The sequence below is a fragment of the Podarcis muralis genome, chromosome 7, assembly GCF_964188315.1.
Source record: "Podarcis muralis chromosome 7, rPodMur119.hap1.1, whole genome shotgun sequence".
Taxonomy (NCBI): domain Eukaryota; kingdom Metazoa; phylum Chordata; class Lepidosauria; order Squamata; family Lacertidae; genus Podarcis; species Podarcis muralis.
Window position 1 is genome coordinate 84,353,340 of NC_135661.1, and position 21,389 is coordinate 84,374,728.

Genomic DNA, 21,389 nt, shown 5'->3' on the forward strand with positions numbered 1-21,389 from the left:
GAATTCGTCGAAATGGCAAAACTAACCGCAGCAGTAAGATATCAAACAAACCAGAATTTATGGCAACAAAGGAAATGGTTTGAACACTATATGAGCAAACACTGCACCAAAAACAACACGTTGATCTGTTTAGATTAAGTTTGTAAAGTTGATCTAGAAAAAACAATAGTAAAACAAGAGGTTTAAGGATCAGAGATAAAAATTGCAATGTGAATAACAAAATTACACCTAAGGGAAGACGAGCCCTGGTGGAGGGAAGTCACATGGGTGTAGGTAATTTTTGTATGTTTAAGTAGGTTGTTCAATGTCTTTATTATTCTTTTCTTGGTATGTAGCGTTTGTGTGTTTTTGTTTGTTTGTATGTAAATAAATGTTTAAACAGCAACAACAACAACTATGTGTCCCCGGTCCTTGTTTGACTACAACTCCCATCACCCCTGATCACTAGTCCTGCTTGCTATGGATGATGGGAGTTGTAGTCCAACAACAGCTGGGGACCAAAGTTTGAGAATCCCTGATTTAGGGGCTGCTGCAGAGAAGGCCCTCTCCCAACCTGCCCCCCCCCCCCGAGCTTCAGAGAGAGGAGGAACCCTCCTCTGTTGATCTTAACACACCAGAGCACGCCTGTGGGGAAGGAGGCCATCTTCCAGATATTTGGGTCCGAGTTGATTGGGGTTTTAAGAATGAACCGTTTGGGAAGGAAAAAAACTGAGGCTGTACCCAACCTGGCAGGTCTTTCAATAGTTACTTTATTTTAACATCTTTTGTTTAATTACAGACAGTAAAATAGCTCAAATAGGTAGGAGGGCGAGTGGAGAGGGAATCCTGGATGTATAAAAACCCTCCATGGTCAGCATGGAAATAAGAACATCCAAAGTGCTTCTGGAATATTCGCTGGTTTCTCTTTTCGGCCACGATAGGGGAAGAAAGCAGCCTCGTTTCAGTTTGGAAAAGCCGAAATGACGATGCCTTGCCAGAGCGGGAGCAAGAAGGGGAGGTCCCAAGAAGGTGTGAGTGTTTTGGGGGGGGAGGCGGGGAATAGGAGCAACAAAAAAAACAAACAAACCACCAATTTTTTCTATTTCCCAGTTCTTCAGCCCTTTGGCAAAGCTGGTCCCCTCAGGCCTGATTCCCTCATCCCCAGGCAGTTTTATCCTCTGGCGACGAAAACTTAAAACGCTCAAGCTAGGGGAAGGAAATAAAACCAGGAACCACAAGGCAGATTATGCACATCTCCGCTGAGATTGAGGTCTTTGTCTCTCTTTCTCAAGAAGCCAAGCTTGTGCGATATCAGAATTGGAAGGTCCCAACTAGAGAGAGGACCCTGACCTTCCCGAGATCCCCCCCAGCAGCGCATCCTGGACTAAAAGAGTGATCCCGCCAAATCAGTCACAGGGAGAATGCTGAGAAAGATCTCAAGAGGATCAAAGCCCCGGAAGCGGTGTTAAGTCTCCCCACCCCCTGGACAAACGGATCCCCGAAGCCTGCAGATCTCAAGACGGGAGAGTTGTCAAAATGCCCCGATGAATTTGCCCCTCCCCGGAACGTGTAACAATCCCTGCAAGGCTGGAATGAAGGGGGCCCGAAAGCCAAGGGTCAGCCCTACACAATTCCCGAATCCCCTTCCTGTCTCCACCCCAAAATTACCAGAAGCCCCCCTCCCCTGCTCAGTACTGCGCTGGGGACGGTGGCCAGTAATAGCCCAGCTGAGGCTAATCCACAGTTGGCAGAGGTAACGGAATAGCTCTTCCCCTTGAGCTTTGAGCGCCTGGGCAAACCGAACAGTTTCTCTGCGGCGACGCAGAACCCACGGGAAAGGTGGAAGGGGTTGGGTGTATTTGCATACACCCTGATCTTCCGGGACAGCAGCCATCAGCTGGAGGAGGGGAAGAGGGGAGAGGCTGGCAAAGGCAGCCCTCAACCTCTGCCCCACTCCTCTAGGCTGGTGGGTTGCAGAATCGTGAGTGCTTTCAAGCTGGAAAAAGATGAAGGAGAGCCTGGGGGGCGGGCAGGGGGGAAAAATAATCAGAGTAGGTAAGGAATAAATACAGTCTTCCAATATATTAAAAAAAAATTGTTATCTAATGTTCTGGCTGCCGTTTTCTCGTGTTGCCTGTGCGCATTACACAACGCTAGCAAAGGCGAGGGTCGCCCTGGGACAGTATCTGCCTTCTGGGGGGTGGGTGGGGGGTATTACAGACGCAGTCCTCAGCACACACGCACCCTGCAGGAGATGCTCAGGCGTAACCACCAGCCCACCTGCCAAAATATCCCTTGCTTTGTAGTGAAGGCTGATGTCGGAAGGAAATGTAACCAAAAAAAAAAAAGGAAGGAAGGAAGGAAGGAAGGAAGGAAGGAAGGAAGGAAGGAAGGGGGATTTGTTGTTTGCCTAGCGCAGGGGTCTCCTGGCAAGAAGGTGGGGGGGGGGGCAAGCTGGCAGAGCTGGAGGGCAGCTTACATCATCCCCATTTGAAGCAGCGAATTGGCATACATCATTGGCTTGACGTTCGGATGAGGCTGGGGAAGGAGGAAGAGAAGTTTGGTTAGCAAAGGTGCGCCCCCTTCCAAGAGCAGGGGTCCCCAAATCAGGTCCCCGTCCCCTTGGCTCCATAAACTCCTCCCCGGTGCCCCATCAAAAGCACCACTCAGAATTGTAGCAAATTCTTCCAATTAAAGCTTTTTGGTTTAACTGATTCAGCAAAACCGACACACCTGATCCAGCGACACCTGCGTGGAAAATATTTTTACGCCTTCTTGCAAAAAGAAGGGTGAAGGAAATTGACAGTATAAAATGTTTTTACATGACGGCTTTCCTGAACGTGCACACACGTCTTCATCTACCACAGGTGTTCAGTAAGTAATTCACAGGAAAATCAGCTCTTGCCAATAATCGGCTACCTTGTGACTTGTGCCAACTCAGGATTGTGAATACAAACGGACTTGGGAATCTTTTGCCCAATATGGGACTCAAACCCACAGCCCTGAGATTAAAGTCCCATTTGCGTGGCAAGATCCCAGGAAGGGGGCCGAGAAGGAGTTGGGGCATCGGTGCAGGCGCACTTGAGAGCTGCGTGCGACCGCTAAGTGCATCGTTCCAGTGGGGGAAGGACTCACCACTGCTGTGAACTGGTGGAATTCCGGCCGCAAGTCTGAGCCTTGCAAGTGGATGTAGGAACCCTTATTGCCCATCTGGTCACTGGGAAAGAGAAGGTGGGGAGAAAGAAGAGGGTTAGGGCAGCATTTTCTAAGGGTTTTCAGGATATTTGATTTGGTATTGTGATTTGATATGGATATAACGAGGCGTATTTTGGATTTTTGTAATTGAAAACTAATAAAAAATTGTTTATATATAAAAAATAGGAAGTAGAGCACCACCACGGCAGCGTGTCCCCTCGCACACTCACCAGTAGTTGGGGGCAGAGAAGACAGTGACGCACTTGCCATCGTGAGCCATCTCATACCCTTCCGGCTTGACTTCGTGGCTGCGGATGATGTAATCTAGGTGGTTGCGCTCAAGGAAGCTTTTGGTGACGTCGGGCCCGAACTGGCAGCTCACGCCACGCTTGCTGATGGACCGGCCGTTCTGGGTGGAGGAGAGAAAGACACCCTTGGGTGCAACAGCAGTCTTATAAACATGAGATGGCGAGGGGTTCGGGTGCCTAGTATGCAGGCGACACCAAGAAATCCACCGGCATCCATCTGTCTCGGGAGACAGAACCAGGCAAAAAGGAGAAGAGCTCTTGATATAAAACTCTACAGCAGAATTCCCCAAGCTTGGGTCTCCTGCTGTTGTTGAACTACAAGTCCCATCATCCGTAGCTAACAGGGTGGTCAGGGATGATGGGAACTGTAGTCCAAAAGCAGCTGGACCCAAGTTTGGAGAACCCTGCTCTATAAGGCAGGATAAGAACAAGAAGAAGAAGAGTTTGGATTTGATATCCCACCTTTCACTCTCCTTCAGGAGTCTCAAAGCGGCTAACGTTCTCCTTTCCCTTCCTGCCCCACAACAAACACTCTGTGAGGTGAGTGGGGCTGAGAGACTTCAGAGAAGTGTGACTGGCCCAAGGTCACCCAGCAGCTGCATGTGGAGGAGCGGAGACGCGAACCCGGTTCCCCAGATTACGAGACTACCGCTCTTAACCACTACACCACACTGGCTCTCTCTCTCACTGGATAGAGAAGGTCGTACTAGAGGTGGTGCCGCTGTGTATATGGAAGCCGCCCAGAGTGGCTGGGGAGGCCCAGCCAGATGGGCGGGGTATAAATAATAAATTATTATTATTATTATTATTATTATTATTATTATTATTATTATTATTATTATTATATCGAAGACAGCACTCAGCCCAGCAAGGGGCAGACTCCTCCACAGAATCATCGTGGGCGGGGATACCAGGCCCCAAGAGTAATTTAGTCCCGGGGAAATGCTACTGTCCCTCCCCACCCGGTCAAAATGCCCAGGGAGATCAAGAGATGAAGAATGAAATCAAGGAAGCATCCGAAATAGGAGACGTTGTAGTCATGGAGCAACGGGCACGCAGCTCGCGAGTCTCACCAAAGCAAGACCTACCTGGGGTTGAGGGTCTGACCAGAGCAAGTCGCACATGGGACCTGCAAATGAGAAGGAGGCGAGTTCAATAGATGAGCGGGGAGGAACGCAGACACAGATAGTGAGGCCTGTGGCTGGTGGGCACCAATGATGGCTGCCAGCTGACTGCCGGACTCTGCGATTGCCAGGTGAGGCCTTGTTGGTGGTGCCACCACTGGGGGATGCCTGGCTGGTGCTGAGTCGTAACAGGGCCTTTCCTGTGGCGGCCCCCCAGTTGCGGAACGCCCTCCCTGGTGAGGTGCGCCAGACTCTCCATCACCGTTCACTTTCAGGAGGAATTTGAAAACATTCCTGTTTGCACCCAGGCACGTGGTGGCTGAAGACCACTGTTCTGGGCAACCCTAAGGTCACTGGGCGGAAGAATGGCTCTTAATTGTAACTGCTTTTAGCTGTTTTTAATTGCAGTCGTTTTGAGAACGCTTTTACCGGTTTTCAAATGTCTGCTTTTGTTTTAAATGGTGCTTCCGCTTGCTATCCAGGGCTCTTTGGGGAGTTGAGGGCAGGATATAAATTCAATCAATCCATTAATCACAGAATTAACCCTGCCTTTGCCAACTGACCTGGTGCCCTCTAGCAATGTTGAACTGCAACTCCCACCAGCCTACTGGACTCTCCTTTATTGGAGGTTTTTAAGTACAGGTTCGGTGTCCTTCTGCCATGGATGCTTTAGTTGAGATTCCTGCATGGCAGGGGGTTGGACTAGATGACCCTCAGGGTCCCTTCCAACTCTACAAGTCTATGAGTCGACTCTCAGGCCTTCTGCCCTACCCCAAATCTGCTCAGATCTAGGGTTTACACCTCTTTTTTCTCCTCCTCCAAGCATGGCTTCTCTTTCTTAACAGCAGCTGACTGGCAGCAGTCTTCCCCATCACTTTTGTCTCTATGCCAGGGAAGCTTCACCTGCCAAATTTCTGCTCCTCAAAAACAGGGGAAGCAACAGCAGGACAGCAATAAATATATGAATAACCATAGTTTAGATGTCCTGCGCCCTAAGGAAGTCAGACTATCCTCCACCAGGGCCAGGGCCTTTTCAGTGATGGCTCCAACCTGGTGGAATGCTCTGTCCCATGAGACCAGGGCCCTGCAGGATTTAACCTCCTTCCGCAGGGCCTGTAAGACAGAGCTATTCCGCCTGGCCTTTAATTTGAATTCAGCCTGATCTTTTATTTCCCTTCTCTTCCCTCCCCCTCCACTTTTATGAAGATCACCCGCTCTGAGACCCTGTAGCTAATTCTCCCCTGGCCTCCTCGCTGGCCCAGGTAGGACCAATTCAGCCAGCTAGCCCTGGAGGATTATCTAATGCTTATTTCCCCTAAATTGATTTTTGATTTTTGAATTTTATTGTTATTCATGTTTTTATACTGTATTTTTTGCTGGTTGTATAATTAAGCATTTTAAATTTGTTGTTAGCTGCCCTGAGCCCGGTTTTTGAACTGGGAAGGGCGGGGTATAAATAAAAATTTAGTAGTAGTAGTAGTAGTAGTAGTAGTAGTAGTAGGTGGGTGGAGAAAACAGAGAGACAGCTAAGCCTAAAACTTTTAGATGTCTACATCGGTCAGATTCGCCAGTCAATCCCAAAAGGTTTAAGCTAACAAAAAGGTGCCCCTAGTGAATTCAGGCAGGAAATTTGTATTTCCCCCTTCTAAGAAGGGCAACCACAACCTGCTAGGTGGGAAGGAAGTGAAGGGGGGTGAGCTGTCCTCCCACAAGGGGCGGTAAGCGTGTCCTAATTTTCAGAAAGCATCCTAGTGGAGTTTGTGGGAGAGACAACCCATCCAAGATCCCCTTCTCCACAGCAGGAAAAGCCATCCTCGTTCCCTCCCAATAATTAGCCATAAATTAAGTGCAAGTGGCGAGTGCCATCTTAAAAGAAGTGCTTTTGGAAGAGAAGATGTCTCTTCTCAGACGGTGTGTGCCGTGACTCACGCTACACATGTACATCCTCGAAAAAGAGAGAGCTGCTTTTGTTGCAGCTCAGAACAGTTTCCCCCCTCTTAGTTCTGCCAAAAAAGCTGCAAAACATCTTCATTTATGCGACAACGCCCGTGAGAGTTTTAACAGCACAAGGATGGAAGACAGAAGAAATCCCAACTAAAGAATCATGGCAAGAAAAATTGACGGACTCTGCAGAACTGGCAAAACTGACATATAAGCTACGGGACAAGGATAACTGTGACTTTAAAGATGAATGGGAACCCTTTACAAAGTATCTGAAGATGCAACAAAGCGAACTGGACTCCTTGGCAGGTTTTGAATAAACATTCACAAACCTTTTATTGATAATAATCAGCTAAATAGTTTGAGGATCTATACAACTGTGTAACATGCAGAAAACAGCATTCTTAGAGATATCAAAGACTGGAACTGAGGGAAGTCGGGGGGTGGGTGGGTTTTGTTGGGAGGGTGGGGGGAGGGAGGGAAAATAAGGATGATATGTTTCTGGATAATAAGTTTTGTTTTAATTTTGAATAAAAAAAGGTGTGTTTTTTAAAAAAAAGAACAGTTTCCCCTCTCTTGTGCAAATTTATGCCCGTTTAAATCGCTTAGTCCAGAGTTTCCTAAACGTGGTGGATCTCAGGCTGTTTTTGGACTACAATTCCCATCAACCCTGACCACAGGTCCTGCTAGCTAGGGATGATGGGAGTTGTAGTCCCAAAACAGCTGGAGACCCAAGTTTGGGAAACCCTGGCTTGGTCGACCAAAACCTGATGCAATGGATCAACAAATATTTCCTTTCGTGACTATTCCCTTGCTTGTAGCATTGATAGCCATACCCTCTGGGCCAGAGCACCAGGAAGGTCCTAGGTTCAGCATCTCCAGGTAGGAAAGCAGCTGCTGCCAGTCAGTGCGAACAATATGGAGCTAGATGGACTGTCTGGCTCATTGTAAGGCAACTTGCTTTGCTCCTACGGGTACACAAGGCTACCCAATCCCCACCAGACAAATCATTCCACCCCAGTCCCCGCCACCGCTCACCTGAATCTGGAGGTTGCCGATTCCTCTCGATCTTCCTGATATCGTCTAACGTTATGCCGTCTTCACTGAAGAGGCCACCGTGCATTATCTACCCAGGGGGAGAGAAGAGGAGAAGGAATAGCAAGGGTCACCAAGAGTGCTCAGCTGAGCTGCAGACCCCCACCCAAGCGGCCGGCTCCTCACCAAGACTTTGCCGTTGATGCACTGCGCCAGAGGTAGCCACTCAAAGACCTCGCTGAAGAGCTCAAACATCTGGGCTGTGTATTTGGCTTTGACCTCTCCCTCAAACCCATAGATCTGGTTCATATTGTCCGTTTCGTGGTTCCCTAGAAAGGAGGAGGAGGAGTTAAAAGGCCACAATGAAGGGGGATTTTGGTTCGAGTTTGCAGGAAAGGGCTTCTCCCTCCCTCCCATCCCTAAACTTCCAGGGCTGATGATATTACAGTCGTACCTCGGAAGTCGAACGGAATCCGTTCCAGAAGTCCGTTTGAATTCTAAAACGTTCGGAAACCGAAGCACGGCTTCTGATTGGATACAGGAAGCTCCTGCAACCAATCGGCAGCCGCGGGAGCCCCGTCGGACGTTTGGCTTCCAAAAATAGTTTGCAAACTAGAACAGTCACTTCCGGGTTTGCGGTGTTTGGAGCCAAAACATTCGAGAACTATGCTGTTCGAAAACCAAGGTACGACTGTATTATTTTTATTTTTATTTATTATTATCCTCATCATCCCCATCTGACGGGGTTGCACCAGCCACTCTGAGCAGCTTCCAACAAAATATTAGGGGGGAAAATTAAGGATGCTGAGTGTTGTTTGTGTTGGGATACTGCCAGGAAGACAGGGGCATCAGGAAAGCCCCCAACTGGCTCCAGCCACCGGCCGGCAACCGGTCTCCCTTGGAACAGCATCAAACAGCGACACAAGCCTCAGATACGTTTAGAGACTCGGCACGCTCTATCAGCAGAGTGAATAAATCTTCTCACAACGGAAGTGGCAGAGAAATGTGTAAGCATATTTACAGCATTTATTCAGCATAGTTCAGGAACAAAGGAAAAAACATGTCTGCTTCCCTTCGTGTCCAGCAAACAGCAATACTAGCAAAAGCAATATATAAAATGGAAGTTCCCAGCAGACTGTGCTGGAGGTAAACAGGCATGTGACACACAACAGTCATGCCTGTTTCCTTTTAAGGTGGAACGGAACTACCGTATTTTTCGCTCCATAAGACGCACCTAGTTTTTAGAGGAGGAAAACAGGAAAGCGACGCAAAGCCTTTTGAGCAAAGAGGCAGGAGCGCTCCCGCTGCACTCAAGAGGCTTTGCGTGGCTATCCCCGAAGCCAGAAGAGCAAGAGGGATCGGTGCGCACCAATCCCTCATGCTCTTCTGGCTTCTGGGATAGCTGCGCAGCCTCTTCAGGGCAGCGGGATGAAGGCTCCCCGTTGCCATGAAGAGGCTGCGCGTGGCTAAGCCCGAAGCTAGAACAGCGAGAGGGAGCGCTGCGCAGCCTGCATTCGCGCCATAAGACGCACACACATTTCCCCTTGCTTTTTAGGAGGGAAAAAGTGTGTCTTATAGAGCGAAAAATACGGTATATCCTAACAGTTTGGAGACCCCCTGATTCCCCTCCCAGAACTAACATTCCCAGAGTGGTTAAGCATCAATCCCTCTTCACAGGGAACTCAGGGAAGTGTAGCTCTGGGAGGGGAACGGGGTGGGGGGTTGTATCCTAACAACTCTCAGCACCCACAACAAATGACAGCTCCCAGGGGTCTTTGGGGGAAGTCACAGCTGTCTAGAGTGCTAGGGAGCAAAGAAGAAGAAGAAGAGGAGGAGTTTGGATTTGATATCCCGCCTTTCACTCCCCTTCAGGAGTCTCAAAGCGGCTAACATTCTCCTTTCCCTTCCTCCCCCACAATAAACACTCTGTGAGGTGAGTGGGGCTGAGAGACTTCAGAGAAGTGTGACTGGCCCAAGGTCACCCAGCAGCTGCATGTGGAGGAGCGGGGAAGCGAACCCGGTTCACCAGATTACGAGTCTACCGCTCTTAACCGCTACACCACACTGGCTCAAGTCCTGCTTGCGGCCATCCGACAGGTATCTGGCTGGGCAGATGTTGGACTAGATGGGCCAATGGCCTGATCGGGCAGGGCTCTTCTGATGTTCTTACCTCGAAGTAGGTGGAAATGATCTGGATATAGCAGCTTAAAACCGAAGAGCGTCAGGATCACCTCCACGGAGAAGGAGCCACGATCAACAAAGTCCCCGTTGAATATCTGTGGTGGGGAAGCAGCTGTGCTCAAGGGAAAAAACCGTAAAATGCAGCCTGTGGATCCATGTGGATTCCACACACCCAGCTTCTTTCTTGTCGCCTGATGCATCACTTCCCCAAGAAATGCCATGCCTTTTCTAGAGCTCTTGGGAGGGCAAGCAAGACAAGTAAACACAAACTCAAGGATAGATTGCCGTGATGCGGGTGACAATGAAAGCAGGTGCCAAACGTGGCTTCAGAAGAGCTCAGGGAGCAATGGCAGAAGCAGGTAAACGTTGCTATGCAAGGATCCTGCCCTCAGAGCAAAAAGACAAAACGAAAGGTTCACCTGGATGAACCTCCAGAACATTCCAGCTCCTGTGGTTCTAGGGAGGCTCTGAAAACAAGCTCCGAAAGCGTGACCCTAGGCATGTTTACACGGAAGGAAGTCCCATGAGCTCAGGGGGGGCTTGTTCTGTAGTAAGGGCATCTAGGATTGCAGACTGAATGTGGATCCCAGGAGCCTGTACAGAATTCTTGGGAGCCTCAACGTTCATTAGTTACAACAGGGGGTGGGGAGAGCAAAAAAAAGGGGGGGGAGGAAGGGAAAAGTTTCTATCCCTCACATTTGGAGAGAGAAATCTGAGCATGCATGGACAAAATATGTGGCAGTGGCCACTGGCCAGAGGGCATTTCCAAGTGAGATTTCCAGCTCAGAAAGTCTTCACATTGCCTACCCCCAAAATTAGAGGATTGGCAGGAATGAGCATTACAGTGGTGCCTCGCAAGACGAAATTAATTCGTTCCGCAAGTTTTGTCGTCTTGCGATTTTTTCGTCTTGCGAAGCACGGTTTCCCATAGGAATGCATTGAAAATCAATCAATGCGTTCCTATGGAAACCGCCTTCAGACCAGGTCCGGGGACAGTCTGTCCCCCGACCTCTTCTGAAGGCGGGGGGGGGGGGGGACAAGGGCTTTTCTTCCCACCCCCAGCATTTTAAAAAACCCCGGGACAGCGGAGGACTTCTCCGCTGTCTGGGGCGATTTAAAAGCCCCCGGGAAGGCAGGCAGGGGGGAGCAAAGACTTTTGCCCCCCGCGGGCCTTCAGAAGAGATCCTGGACCTCTTCTGAAGGCCGGCGGGGGGCGAAAGTCTTTGCTCCCCCCCGCCTGCCTTCAAAAGCCATCCGGGATAGCGGAGAAACGAAGGCTGGCGGCGGGAAGAGGTCTCTCCGCCCCGCCGCCAGCCTTCGGAGGAGGTCCGAGGACAGTGGGGAAGATGCGCTGCGCTTCCCCGCTGTCCCGGAGATTTCCCTATGGGCTTTCATCTTGCGAAGGAAGCCCATAGGGAAATTCGTTTTGCGAAGCGCCTCCAAAACGGAAAACCCTTTCGTCTAGCAGGTTTTCCGTCTTGCGAGGCGTTCGTCTTGCGGGGCACCACTGTACTTCTTAATTCATAACAAATTAATTAAGGAGCAGCCACACACTTTTTTACTGCCCCTAATTAGCAGGCCCCAGGGTGGGAGTGAATCATTTAAAATTCAGTACTAAAAGTGGCCTAAAGCAAGTACCGTATTTTTCGCTCTATAAGACGCACTTTTCCCCCTCCAAAAATTAAGGGGAAATGCGGGAGTGCTGCGCTCCAGAGGCTTCGCATTGCTTTTCCTGAAGCCTGGAGAGCGAGAGGGGTCGGTGTGCACCGAACCCTCTCACTCTCCAGGCTTCAGGGATAGCCGCCTGAAGCCTCCAGAGAGGCTTCACTGGAGAGGCGCTGAGCAGCTTTCCCTCTCTGCGCAGCGCCCCTTCAGCGAAGCGGGAGGAGAAATGGAAGGGGCTCCGTTTCTCCTGCCGCTTCGCTGAAGGGGTGCTGTGCAGAGAGGGAGAGATTTTTTTTTCCTTGTTCTCTAGGTGCATCCTATAGAGCGAAAAATACGGTAACAGCCACCGGAATCGGCCGGACCCTGAAAAAACACATCTCAGGCGTCAAAGAAGTGTATCTTCAGCATCTGCCAAAAGCTGTATAGTGAGGATGCCAGACGCGCTTCCAGGGTGGGTGTGTGGGTGGAAGTCCCACAACTTAGGGGCTGCCGCAGAGAAGGCCCTCACCTGGGCCACCACACACACGCACACCCCTTGAAATTTTGGAGGTTTCTGAAAGTTACCAAGATGGCTCCCTCTGCTGATCTTAAAGGTAAAGGTAAAGGTACCCCTGCCCGTACAGGCCAGTCTTGACAGACTCTAGGGTTGTGCGCCCATCTCACTCAAGAGGCCGGGGGCCAGCGCTGTCCGCAGACACTTCCGGGTCACGTGGCCAGCGTGACAAAGCTGCATCTGGCGAGCCAGTGCAGCACACGGAACGCCGTTTACCTTCCCGCGGTCCCTATTTATCTACTTGCACCAGAGGTGCTTTCGAACTGCTAGGTTGGCAGGCGCTGGGACCGAACGACGGGAGCACACCCCGCCGCGGGGATTCGAACCGCCGACCATGCGATCGGCAAGTCCTAGGCGCTGTGGTTTCACCCACAGCGCCACCCGCGTCCCTCTCTGCTGATCTTAGCACCCGAGAAAAGGTCTGCAAGGAAGGTGGCAGCCTCCAAGATCTTTTCCCCAGATAAATTCAGGTGCGCACAGAAGTTCTACAAAGTGGCCTACAATTTTCCCGGCTGGAAGGAAGCGTTTGCTCCCAGCAGGCCGGTTCTCTCACATCTGGGTGTGCGGAGAAGGGGGAATTGCGGGAAGCCCTTGCTCCCTGCCATTTCTCCCTTTCCGAAGTCCGCCCATCTGCCCCCTGCCAGGAACCCACCAGCGCAGTTCCCTTTCCACCCAAGGAGGAGGAGAAACAGGTGAACAAGGCCTACAGCGGCCCTAGAGGAGCGGCAAGAAAGGATACATATGGATTCGTTTCCGACGGCAGCCCGTTCAATTCAAATATATTCAGGAGGTCGTAATACTGTCCGTGGGTGTCTCCACAAACAGTTATTTTCTCTGTCTGGAACAAAAAATAAGCGGGGGGCGGGGGCGGGGAAGGCAGAATAAGACAACAGAGGGAAGAGGCGTGAAGCTCAGCCAGATAATGCTTATTTATAACCAACTATTTTGGGATGCTTCTCCTCATCCCACTCTTTGGATTTCCCCACACAAGACATCACAGTCTATCCCGCAAGGAGAAATCTATGCAGGGCACTATAGGGCTGGCTGGTGAACCTGCACAGAGGTGCCCTGCTCTAGAGGTTGCTGGACTCCGACCATTGGCCATGCTGGCCAGGGCTGAGGAGAGCTGGGAATCCAACAGTGCCTGGAAAGCCCAGGAGGCTCCCTGCCCCCGTTTTAAAGGGATGGGTTGCCCGCAGAATTTGCAGGCGGTGTACGCCAACCCAGACGCCTTTAACGGTTCTGGCCTCCTTTGCAGAAGGACAGCGCTGCAAATCTGCTGGCAAACCCCAAAAGAGCCCTAGGCTCTCGTGATTATTCCCAGTGTTTCCTCGGAAAGAACAGCAGAGGAGACAGCAATAAGCAGTCTGAGCCTGTAACGTGGATAAACTTTTGTGCTGCAGTGGTGGCTCATGGGGACAGCAGTCACGAAGCAAGGCATGGCTGTACTGTGTGTGTGTGTGTGTGTGTGTGTGTGTGTGTGTGGAGAGAGAGAGATCACTTGGGGAGCCGTGATCACTCTCGGAATCCGGGCATCATATGGCCAGGGATTCACCTTACTCTCAAGCTAATGGAACGTTAAGAGTTCTTAAGGATGGGATGCAGTGCAGACACTTTTGAAAGAACGACTGTTCAAAGAGTTCTGAAAACCTGGAGATCTTTTTGCAGAATGGATCTCCCAGGCCTTGATAGAAAAATGTAACTCATGAACTGCAGGTCGGAAGGAAAAATAGTAAGACTGCAGGTGATTTTCAGATTATTTTGACTGATTTTATGTCTTATGTAATGACTGAAGAAGGCATGGTTACTGCCCTGCGCATCTACAGAGCAGTATTCTGGAGCGGAATTTCTTTTGACAGCTCCCTGTCTTTTTGTAATCCAAGGAAGCTGAGGAACTGCTTTGGATATACAGTGGACACTCGGGTTGCAAACGTGATCCGTGCGGAAGGCATGTTCGCAACCCGCAGCATTCGCAACCTGCAGCGCCGCGTCTGCACATGCGTGGGTTGCGATTTGGCGATTCTGCTCATGCGCAAAGCGTGATTTAGTGCTTCTGCGCATGTGCCAAAACCTGGAAGTAACCTATTCTGGTACTTCCGGGTTCAGCGCAGTGCGCAACCTGAAAACACGCAACCTGAAGCGTCTGTAACCGAAGGTATGACTGTATTATTCTTTGTATGTTTCCTTTTTCCTTCTGGTTTGAATTTTTTACGTTATTTAAAAATCAATAAATAACATAAATTGTCCCCCAAATGGGGAGTTCTGAGAAGAAAAAAATTGAAAAAGGAGGGAGGCAACAGACCTGCAGCTTTCAATTTAAGTGTTGTGGGAGCACAGAGAGACACGCACCTCTTTTAACGTCGTTTCTACTAGGGTGGGGAGTTTTGATAGCACCTCTTTCACTTGCACCAAGATCTGCAAGGAGGAAGAGAGAAGTCAGTCAGAGAGAGACAGAGAGAGAGAGAGAGCGCACACATACAGGCACGGTGGCAGAGAAGAAATAATAATAATAATAATAATTTTTTATTTATACCCCGCCCTCCCCAGCCAAGGCCGGGCTCAGAGTGGCTTACAAGCAATAATAAAAAAAGTTGAATGATTACAACTTAAAAACAAAATTAAAATACAACATTAAAACATTGAAACATTAAAATATTAAAATGTAGCCTCATCGCAGGAGAAGGAAAAGAAAAAAGAAAGAGAGGGAGGGAGGGAATCAAATTGGCTCCAAGCCAAAGGCCAGGCGGAACAACTCTGTCTTACAGGCCCTGAGGAAAGAAATCAGATCCTGCAGGGCCCTGGTCTCATGAGACAGAGCGTTCCACCAGGCCGGAGCCAGTGTTGAAAAGGCCCTGGCTCTGGTTGAGGCTAATCTAATTTCCTTAGGGCCCGGGACCACTAGGGTGTTGCTATTTATGGACCTTGAGGCTCTCCGTGGGGCATACCAGGAGAGGCGGTCCTGTAGGTACGAGGGTCCTAGGCCGTGAAGGGCTTTAAAGGTCAAAAGCAGCACCTTAAATCTGGCCCTGTACTCCACCAGGAGCCAGTGCAGCTTGAAAAGCACTGGGTGAATATGCTCCCATGGCAGAGACCCCGTGAGGAGCCTCGCTGCAGCATTCTGCACCCACTGAAGTTTCTGGGACAGCCTCAAGGGCAGCCCCGCGTAGAGCGAATTACAGTAGTCAAGCCTGCAGGTGACCGTCGCATGGATCACTGTGGCCAGTGAAAGATGAATGCAAATTATTATTACATTTATATCCCACCTTTCTTCCAAGGAGCTCAGTCATGTGGCGTACATGATTCTCCCTCTTCCACGTTTTATCCGAACGACAGCCCTGTGAGGGTGGCTAGGCTGAGAGGCAGCGACTGACCCAGAGTCACCCAGGGAGCTTCAGGACCAAGTGGGGATCTGACCCCTGGTCTCACAAGCAGTCTAACCCAGTGGTTCTCAAATGTTTTTCCTCTGGGCCAGACTGGCTGGGGCAACCCAGCCAGATGGGCAGGGTACTACTACTACTATTACATAATAAAAGTTTGCTTGCGCCACACCTGATTGCGGCCTAGGACCCACGTACCTACAGGACCGCCTCTCCTGGTATGCCCCGCGGAGGACCTTAAGGTCCACAACTGACAACACCTTGGAGGTCCCAAGTCGCAAGGAGGTTAGATTGGTCTCAACTAGGGCCAGGGCCTTTTCAGTACTGGCCCCGACTTGGCGGAACGCTCTGTCACAAGAGACTAGGGCCCTGCGGGACTTGACATCCTTCCACAGGGCCTGCAAGACAGAGCTGTTCCGCCTGGCCTTTGGCTTGGACTCTGTCTGACCCTTATGTTTCCCTCCCCTTATGGTTTTGATATATGGGCTACTTTTAAAATGAGGCTGCATTTTAAATTGCATTTTAACCTGTATTTTAAATTGGGGTTTTTTTTTTACTATTATGTTTTTACTGTAATTTTACTGGTGTTAGCAGCCCTGAGCCAGGCTCTGGGCGGAGCGGGCGGGGTATAAATAAAATTGATTATCATTATTAAATTTAAAATTGATGAAGAAATACATTGGAGAACAAGAAGAAACAACTCCTAGCAGTGCTCAGTTCTGAAAATATCTCTATCCATATTCTGCAAAAAAATTAAAAAATTATACTATCCTATTACTACACTGAAATGTTTAAATGTTTCTTCAATTATCCTTGAATCTTCCCACCATCCTCACCTGCCACACCCTTTGAGAACCACTATTCTAACCACTACACCAAGGGGGGACGGGACGGGAAAGAAGAGTTGAGGCTTCCAGTGAGTATGGCTTGGATTAGCTTAGATCAACCTTCGCCATCCTCTTGCCCTCCAGAGGTTTTGGACTACAACTCCCATCAGCCCCGGCTAGCACTGCTGAGAGCTGACCTGGGACAGGGCCTTCTCAGTAGCCGCTCCCCATTGGTGGAACGCCCTCCCTAGTGAGGTGTGCCTGTCTCCCTCATTAACGACATCCAGGAGGAATCGAAAACCATTCCTGTTCACTCAGGCATTTGTGGGCTGAAAGATACCGTTCCTAATCCTGAAATTATTAGCTGGGAGTATATGCGCGACTGTTTTTAAATGTCCTTAATGATTTGAAAAGCGTGTTCTGCTGTCTGCCGTCCTGGCCTCCTTTGGAAGAGCAGGGGAGGCATTTAAATACAGTGGTACCTCGGGTTAAGTACTTAATTCGTTCCAGAGGTCCGTTCTTAACCTGAAACTGTTCTTAACCTGAAGCACCACTTTAGCTAATGGGGCCTCCCGCTGCTGCTGCGCCGCTGAAGCACAATTTCTGTTCTCATCCTGAAGCAAAGTTCTTAACCCGAGGTACTATTTCTGGGTTAGCGGAGTCTGTAACCTGAAGCGTCTGTAACCTGAAGCGTATGTAACCCGAGGTACCACTGTAAACATGTACCCGGCGGAAACGTCACGTGGCTGTGGCCCACAAGGGCCAATGGCCTGCTGTGGTATGTACTGTGCATGAGATATGCCTTCAATTACAGACAGGTTGCAATGATCCCCTTAGAGCAGGCATGTCCAACTCCCAAGAGATCTAGCTGGAAATCTACCGGCAGATCGTGATCTACTGGTTGGACATCCATGCCTTAGAGCAACCCTTTAAACCTCTTGCAGCTCCATGTCATAGCACAGAGAACCCAGCGTTTCTGCAGCCCTGGGGGGGGGGGGGCGGCTCTCAAGGGAGGAAGAAGAGGAGGAGGAGGAGGAGGAGTTACCTGATAGGCACATTTCCTGTGGAGCTTCTTTTGATCCTTGTACCACTGCATTAATTCCTTCATGAACGCAAGCGTCACTTTCCCGTTGTCCAGCTTCGGGCCACTGTACTCGTCCTCAATGGCTGGGGAAGCAGGAAGATGGAAGTGGGTGGAGAGGCAGAACGCAAACACAAGGCCAGCCTAGCATCACGCGGGGGGAGGGGGGCATAGCTGTCAAGCGTCCCTTATTTGGCGGGACAGTCCCTTATCCCAGCGCCATGTCCCGCTGCTCTCCCTTATTGATGACGTCCCTTAAATAAGCTACTGAAGGTAATGGGGCCCTTTCGATGTCCAGCTGTCCTTTGTCAACAACAAATTGTTGCTGGTTTTTTGTGTTGAATATATGCTATATGGTAATTTATAGGACCTAATAGGTATCTAAAGCCATTTGCAAGCAACAAATAAATATGTATTTTATCAAAGTAATTGTTGATCCCTTATTTTGGCTGCTGATCCCTTATTTTCGAGGCTGCTGGTCCCTTATTTTCAAATCTGTAAGTTGACAGCTATGGCTGGGGGGGGGGGGGGAGTCCGCCTGACCCTTGGCACCCCAAGCGACCACCCAGGTAACACCCACTGCGTTACAGGTAAGCAACTGCAGGTTCAATACCTCACTGGCCCTTGCCTTTCACTAATGGCTCCATCCCAAGCTGCCCCGGGAGCCTTTTTCCTTCTGGCAGAAGATATTTTAACAGTTCCAAGTAGACAAAACTGGGCACCAAATTGCCCTCCCTCAGTACATATTGCTTTACCACTTTTCCAGAGTGTGGGCAGGATACCTGATCCCCAGAAACAATCACAGAAATGTTGAGTTGAAGGGGACCGTGAGGATCATCTAGTCCAGTGTTTCCCAACCTTGGGCCTCCAGCTGTTTTTGAACTACAATTCCCATCATCCCTGACCACTGGTCTTGCTAGCGAGGGATGATGGGAGTTGTAGTCCAGAAACAGCTGGAGGCCCAAGGTTGAGAAACACTGATCTAGTCTAACTCTATGCAATGCAGGAACCTTTTGTCCTAAGTGGGGATCGAACCCACGACCCTGAGATCATGCTCTACCAACTGTTTGCCCAAGGTGGAGGCGGGCAAGTGTCTGCGTGTTCACCTCAGAACAGTACCGTTTCTGCAAAACCAAAGCGTCTTGCCAGGGCTCCCTTCCTGTAATTGCCACTGCCTTTCCGCTAATTGGGCTGAACTGCCAAACTCGAGGGACAGCAATTTCCCCTCCGGCTCCTCCAAATGCGGCGTGAGGAAGGCCCCTGCTTGCAGAAACAAGCTTTGAATGTAGAATCCACAGATGTCCAGGATGAAAGCGTGCAGTGGCTTAGTCCAGACAGTGAGATTAAGGGACGCAGCTCGTGCCAGCAGCTGGCCCGCAGAGGAGAAGACCAGTCTATTTATTTTTCCTGATTAAGCCTCTCCACGCCAGGGATCTATTTATGATCAGAGATCTTGATCTATTTCGGGCGCTGGCAGAGAAACCTTGGCGCAGCCTCCCGTACGAAATGGCATTAGTCACCAGCGTGAGGATGGCAGGGCTCCCTCGGAAAGGAGGGATGCTGAGATGAGGAGGGAGTGCTGCCCGACAATGGCAGTGGCCCCCAATCCAGACCAGGGGTCCAAACAAGCTAAAAAGGGGTTCCATCCAACAGAAGCTTGAAGTGGCTGCAAGCAGGAACCTTAGCCTTGCGCCAAGTCAGAGACCTCCTAGTTGCCTTTGCTTTTTTGACTTCTAACAAGCCTGATCTCTTTCCTTCTAGTCCTTATCTCAAGCCTCTCTGGAAACCTCTTTCAGACAGAGTTCTAGAGAATCCCCAGGATTTCCTAGTGAAAAGATCAGTAATGGCAGATACTTTGGCCAGCACGTTTCCGAGCACAATTCAAAGTGTTGGTGCTGACCTTTAAAGCCCTAAACGGCCTCGGTCCTGTATACCTGAAGGAGCGTCTCCACCTCCATCGTTCTGCCTGGACACTGAGGTCCAGCGCCGAGGGCCTTCTGACGGTTCCCTCGCTACAAAAAGCCAAGTTACAGGGAACCAGGCAGAGGGCCTTCTCGGTAGTGGCATCCGCCCTGTGGAACGCCCTCCCATCAGATGTCAAAGAGAAAAATAACTACCAAACTTTTAGAAGACATCTGAAGGCAGCCCTGTTTAGGGAAGCTTTTAATGTTACTGCATTTTGGGGACGTGGGTGGCGCTGTGAGTAAAAGCCTCAGCGCCTAGGGCTTGCCGATCGAAAGGTTGGCGGTTCGAATCCCCGCGGCGGGGTGTGCTCCCGTTGCTCGGTCCCAGCGCCTGCCAACCTAGCAGTTCGAAAGCACCCCCGGGTGCAAGTAGATAAATAGGGACCGCTTACTGGCGGGAAGGTAAACGGCGTTCCGTGTGCTGCGCTGGCTCGCCAGATGCGGCTTTGTCACGCTGGCCACGTGCCCCGAAAGTGTCTCCGGACAGCGCTGGCTCCCGGCCTATAGAGTGAGATGGGCGCACAACCCTAGAGTCTGTCAAGACTGGCCCATACGGGCAGGGGTACCTTTACCTTTACCTTCTAGGTTACTGCATTTTAGTGTTCTGCTGGAAGCCGCCCAGAGTGGCTGGGGAAACCCAGCCAGATGGGCGGGGTATAAATAATAAATAATAAATTATTATTATTATTATTATTATTATTATTATTATTATTATTTGGCCTGCCGTAACCTATTTTTTCTCCTGCAGTTTCTGCCAGGGGTGAAGGCAGTGGGCCTCTTCTCAAGCACATCCACTATTCACTCGAGGTGTCAGGGACTGAGTGGACAAGGAGGAGCGGTTGGAGGCACCAGCCGGAAAACCCCCAAGGGAAATCCCAGAGGAGGATGGCTCAGAGCCTTGGGATACTGAAGAAACAACAGGGTTTGGGTTTAGTGAGCAGGAGGAACCCGTGACAGGGAGCAGTTCAGACTCTGAGGCTGAAGCAGAGGAGAGGGGGGTCAAGAGGCTGCTGGAGAATTCACGGAGTCTCCCCCTCCTGCTGCGACAAGAATGCACAGAATAATGAAGAGGGCAGAACAGAGACCAGAGGTGCGCAGACACAGTTTGAGACTGCTTGGGAAACATCCGGGAGATGAGGAGCCTTAGAGTGGGTGGAAGGCAGGGACCTTCAGTCCTGGCAACTGCTCTATGGGGGTAAGACCTGCTGGGAAGTGTTGTTGAGTGGTACACCATTTCCTTGTGGAAGTGAGAACTGGACCATAAAGAAGGCTGATCGCCAAAGAATGGATGCTTTTGAATTATGGTGCTGGAGGAGACTCTTGAGAGTCCCATGGACTGCAAGAAGATCAAACCTTTCCATTCTGAAGGAAATCAGCCCTGAGTGCTCACGGGAAGGACAGATCCTGAAGCTGAGGCTCCAATACTTTGGCCACCTCATGAGAAGAGAAGACTCCCTGGAAAAGACCCCGATGTTGGGAAAGATGGAGGGCACAAGGAGAAGGGGACGACAGAGGACGAGATGGTGGGAAAGTGTTCTCAAAGCTACCAGAATGAGTTTGACCAAACTGCGGGAGGCAGTGGAAGACAGGAGTGCCTGGCGTGCTCTGGTCCAGGGGGTCATGAAGAGTCGGACACGACTAAACGACTAAACAACAACAACACACCATTTCCTTGAATAAAGAGTTGAGTTCACTGACAACCGATTCTGCGTCTTCCTGCTGACCTTCATCTGACTCCAGCCCTGACGCAGGGCAATGCTAGAGTCCTGTGTGAGCACCTTGAAGCGTGTCCCAGAATCCTCTGCAATATGCAAGAGTTCCACAGCAGATATGCAGAGACTCCTGAGCACAGGAAGTTTGAGAACCACTGGGCTCGAGTCCAGCAGTTAAAAGAGCTACTCTAGCACACAGCCTTGGGAAGAAACCGGAGACAAGCAATTAAGAGCCGTGAGCACAGGAGACGATACATACGATCATGAGCCCTGCCCCAAATCAGAGACTACGCAAAGCATGCTGGGTAATTGGGCCCTGTGGCACATCTTTCAGGCCATCAGAGAGGCTTGTTCCTGCCTCTTCCGGCCCTCTCTTTGCCTGTGAACATTACTATGAGGGTTTGAGTTACAGATAGGTAGCCGTGTTGGTCTGCCATAGTCAAAACA

At 50.2% G+C, this 21,389-nt stretch overlaps 1 protein-coding gene across 1 annotated transcript in view; it reads right to left on the reverse strand.

Annotated features, from left to right (window-relative positions):
* Positions 1 to 728: 728 nt before the first annotated feature.
* The window catches only part of PPP5C (protein phosphatase 5 catalytic subunit), a 30,280-nt gene continuing 9,619 nt past the window's right edge, over positions 729 to 21,389 (reverse strand). The window contains exons 4-13 of the mRNA XM_028742138.2: positions 17,231 to 17,352; positions 14,331 to 14,396; positions 12,721 to 12,819; positions 9,753 to 9,858; positions 7,769 to 7,911; positions 7,586 to 7,673; positions 4,571 to 4,611; positions 3,405 to 3,583; positions 3,115 to 3,196; positions 729 to 2,517 (exon numbers count right to left, since the gene is read on the reverse strand). Of these exons, the coding sequence (XP_028597971.2) occupies positions 2,455 to 2,517; positions 3,115 to 3,196; positions 3,405 to 3,583; positions 4,571 to 4,611; positions 7,586 to 7,673; positions 7,769 to 7,911; positions 9,753 to 9,858; positions 12,721 to 12,819; positions 14,331 to 14,396; positions 17,231 to 17,352 (989 nt within the window). The 3' untranslated portion in view covers positions 729 to 2,454. The remainder of the gene's footprint in view (positions 2,518 to 3,114; positions 3,197 to 3,404; positions 3,584 to 4,570; positions 4,612 to 7,585; positions 7,674 to 7,768; positions 7,912 to 9,752; positions 9,859 to 12,720; positions 12,820 to 14,330; positions 14,397 to 17,230; positions 17,353 to 21,389) is intronic.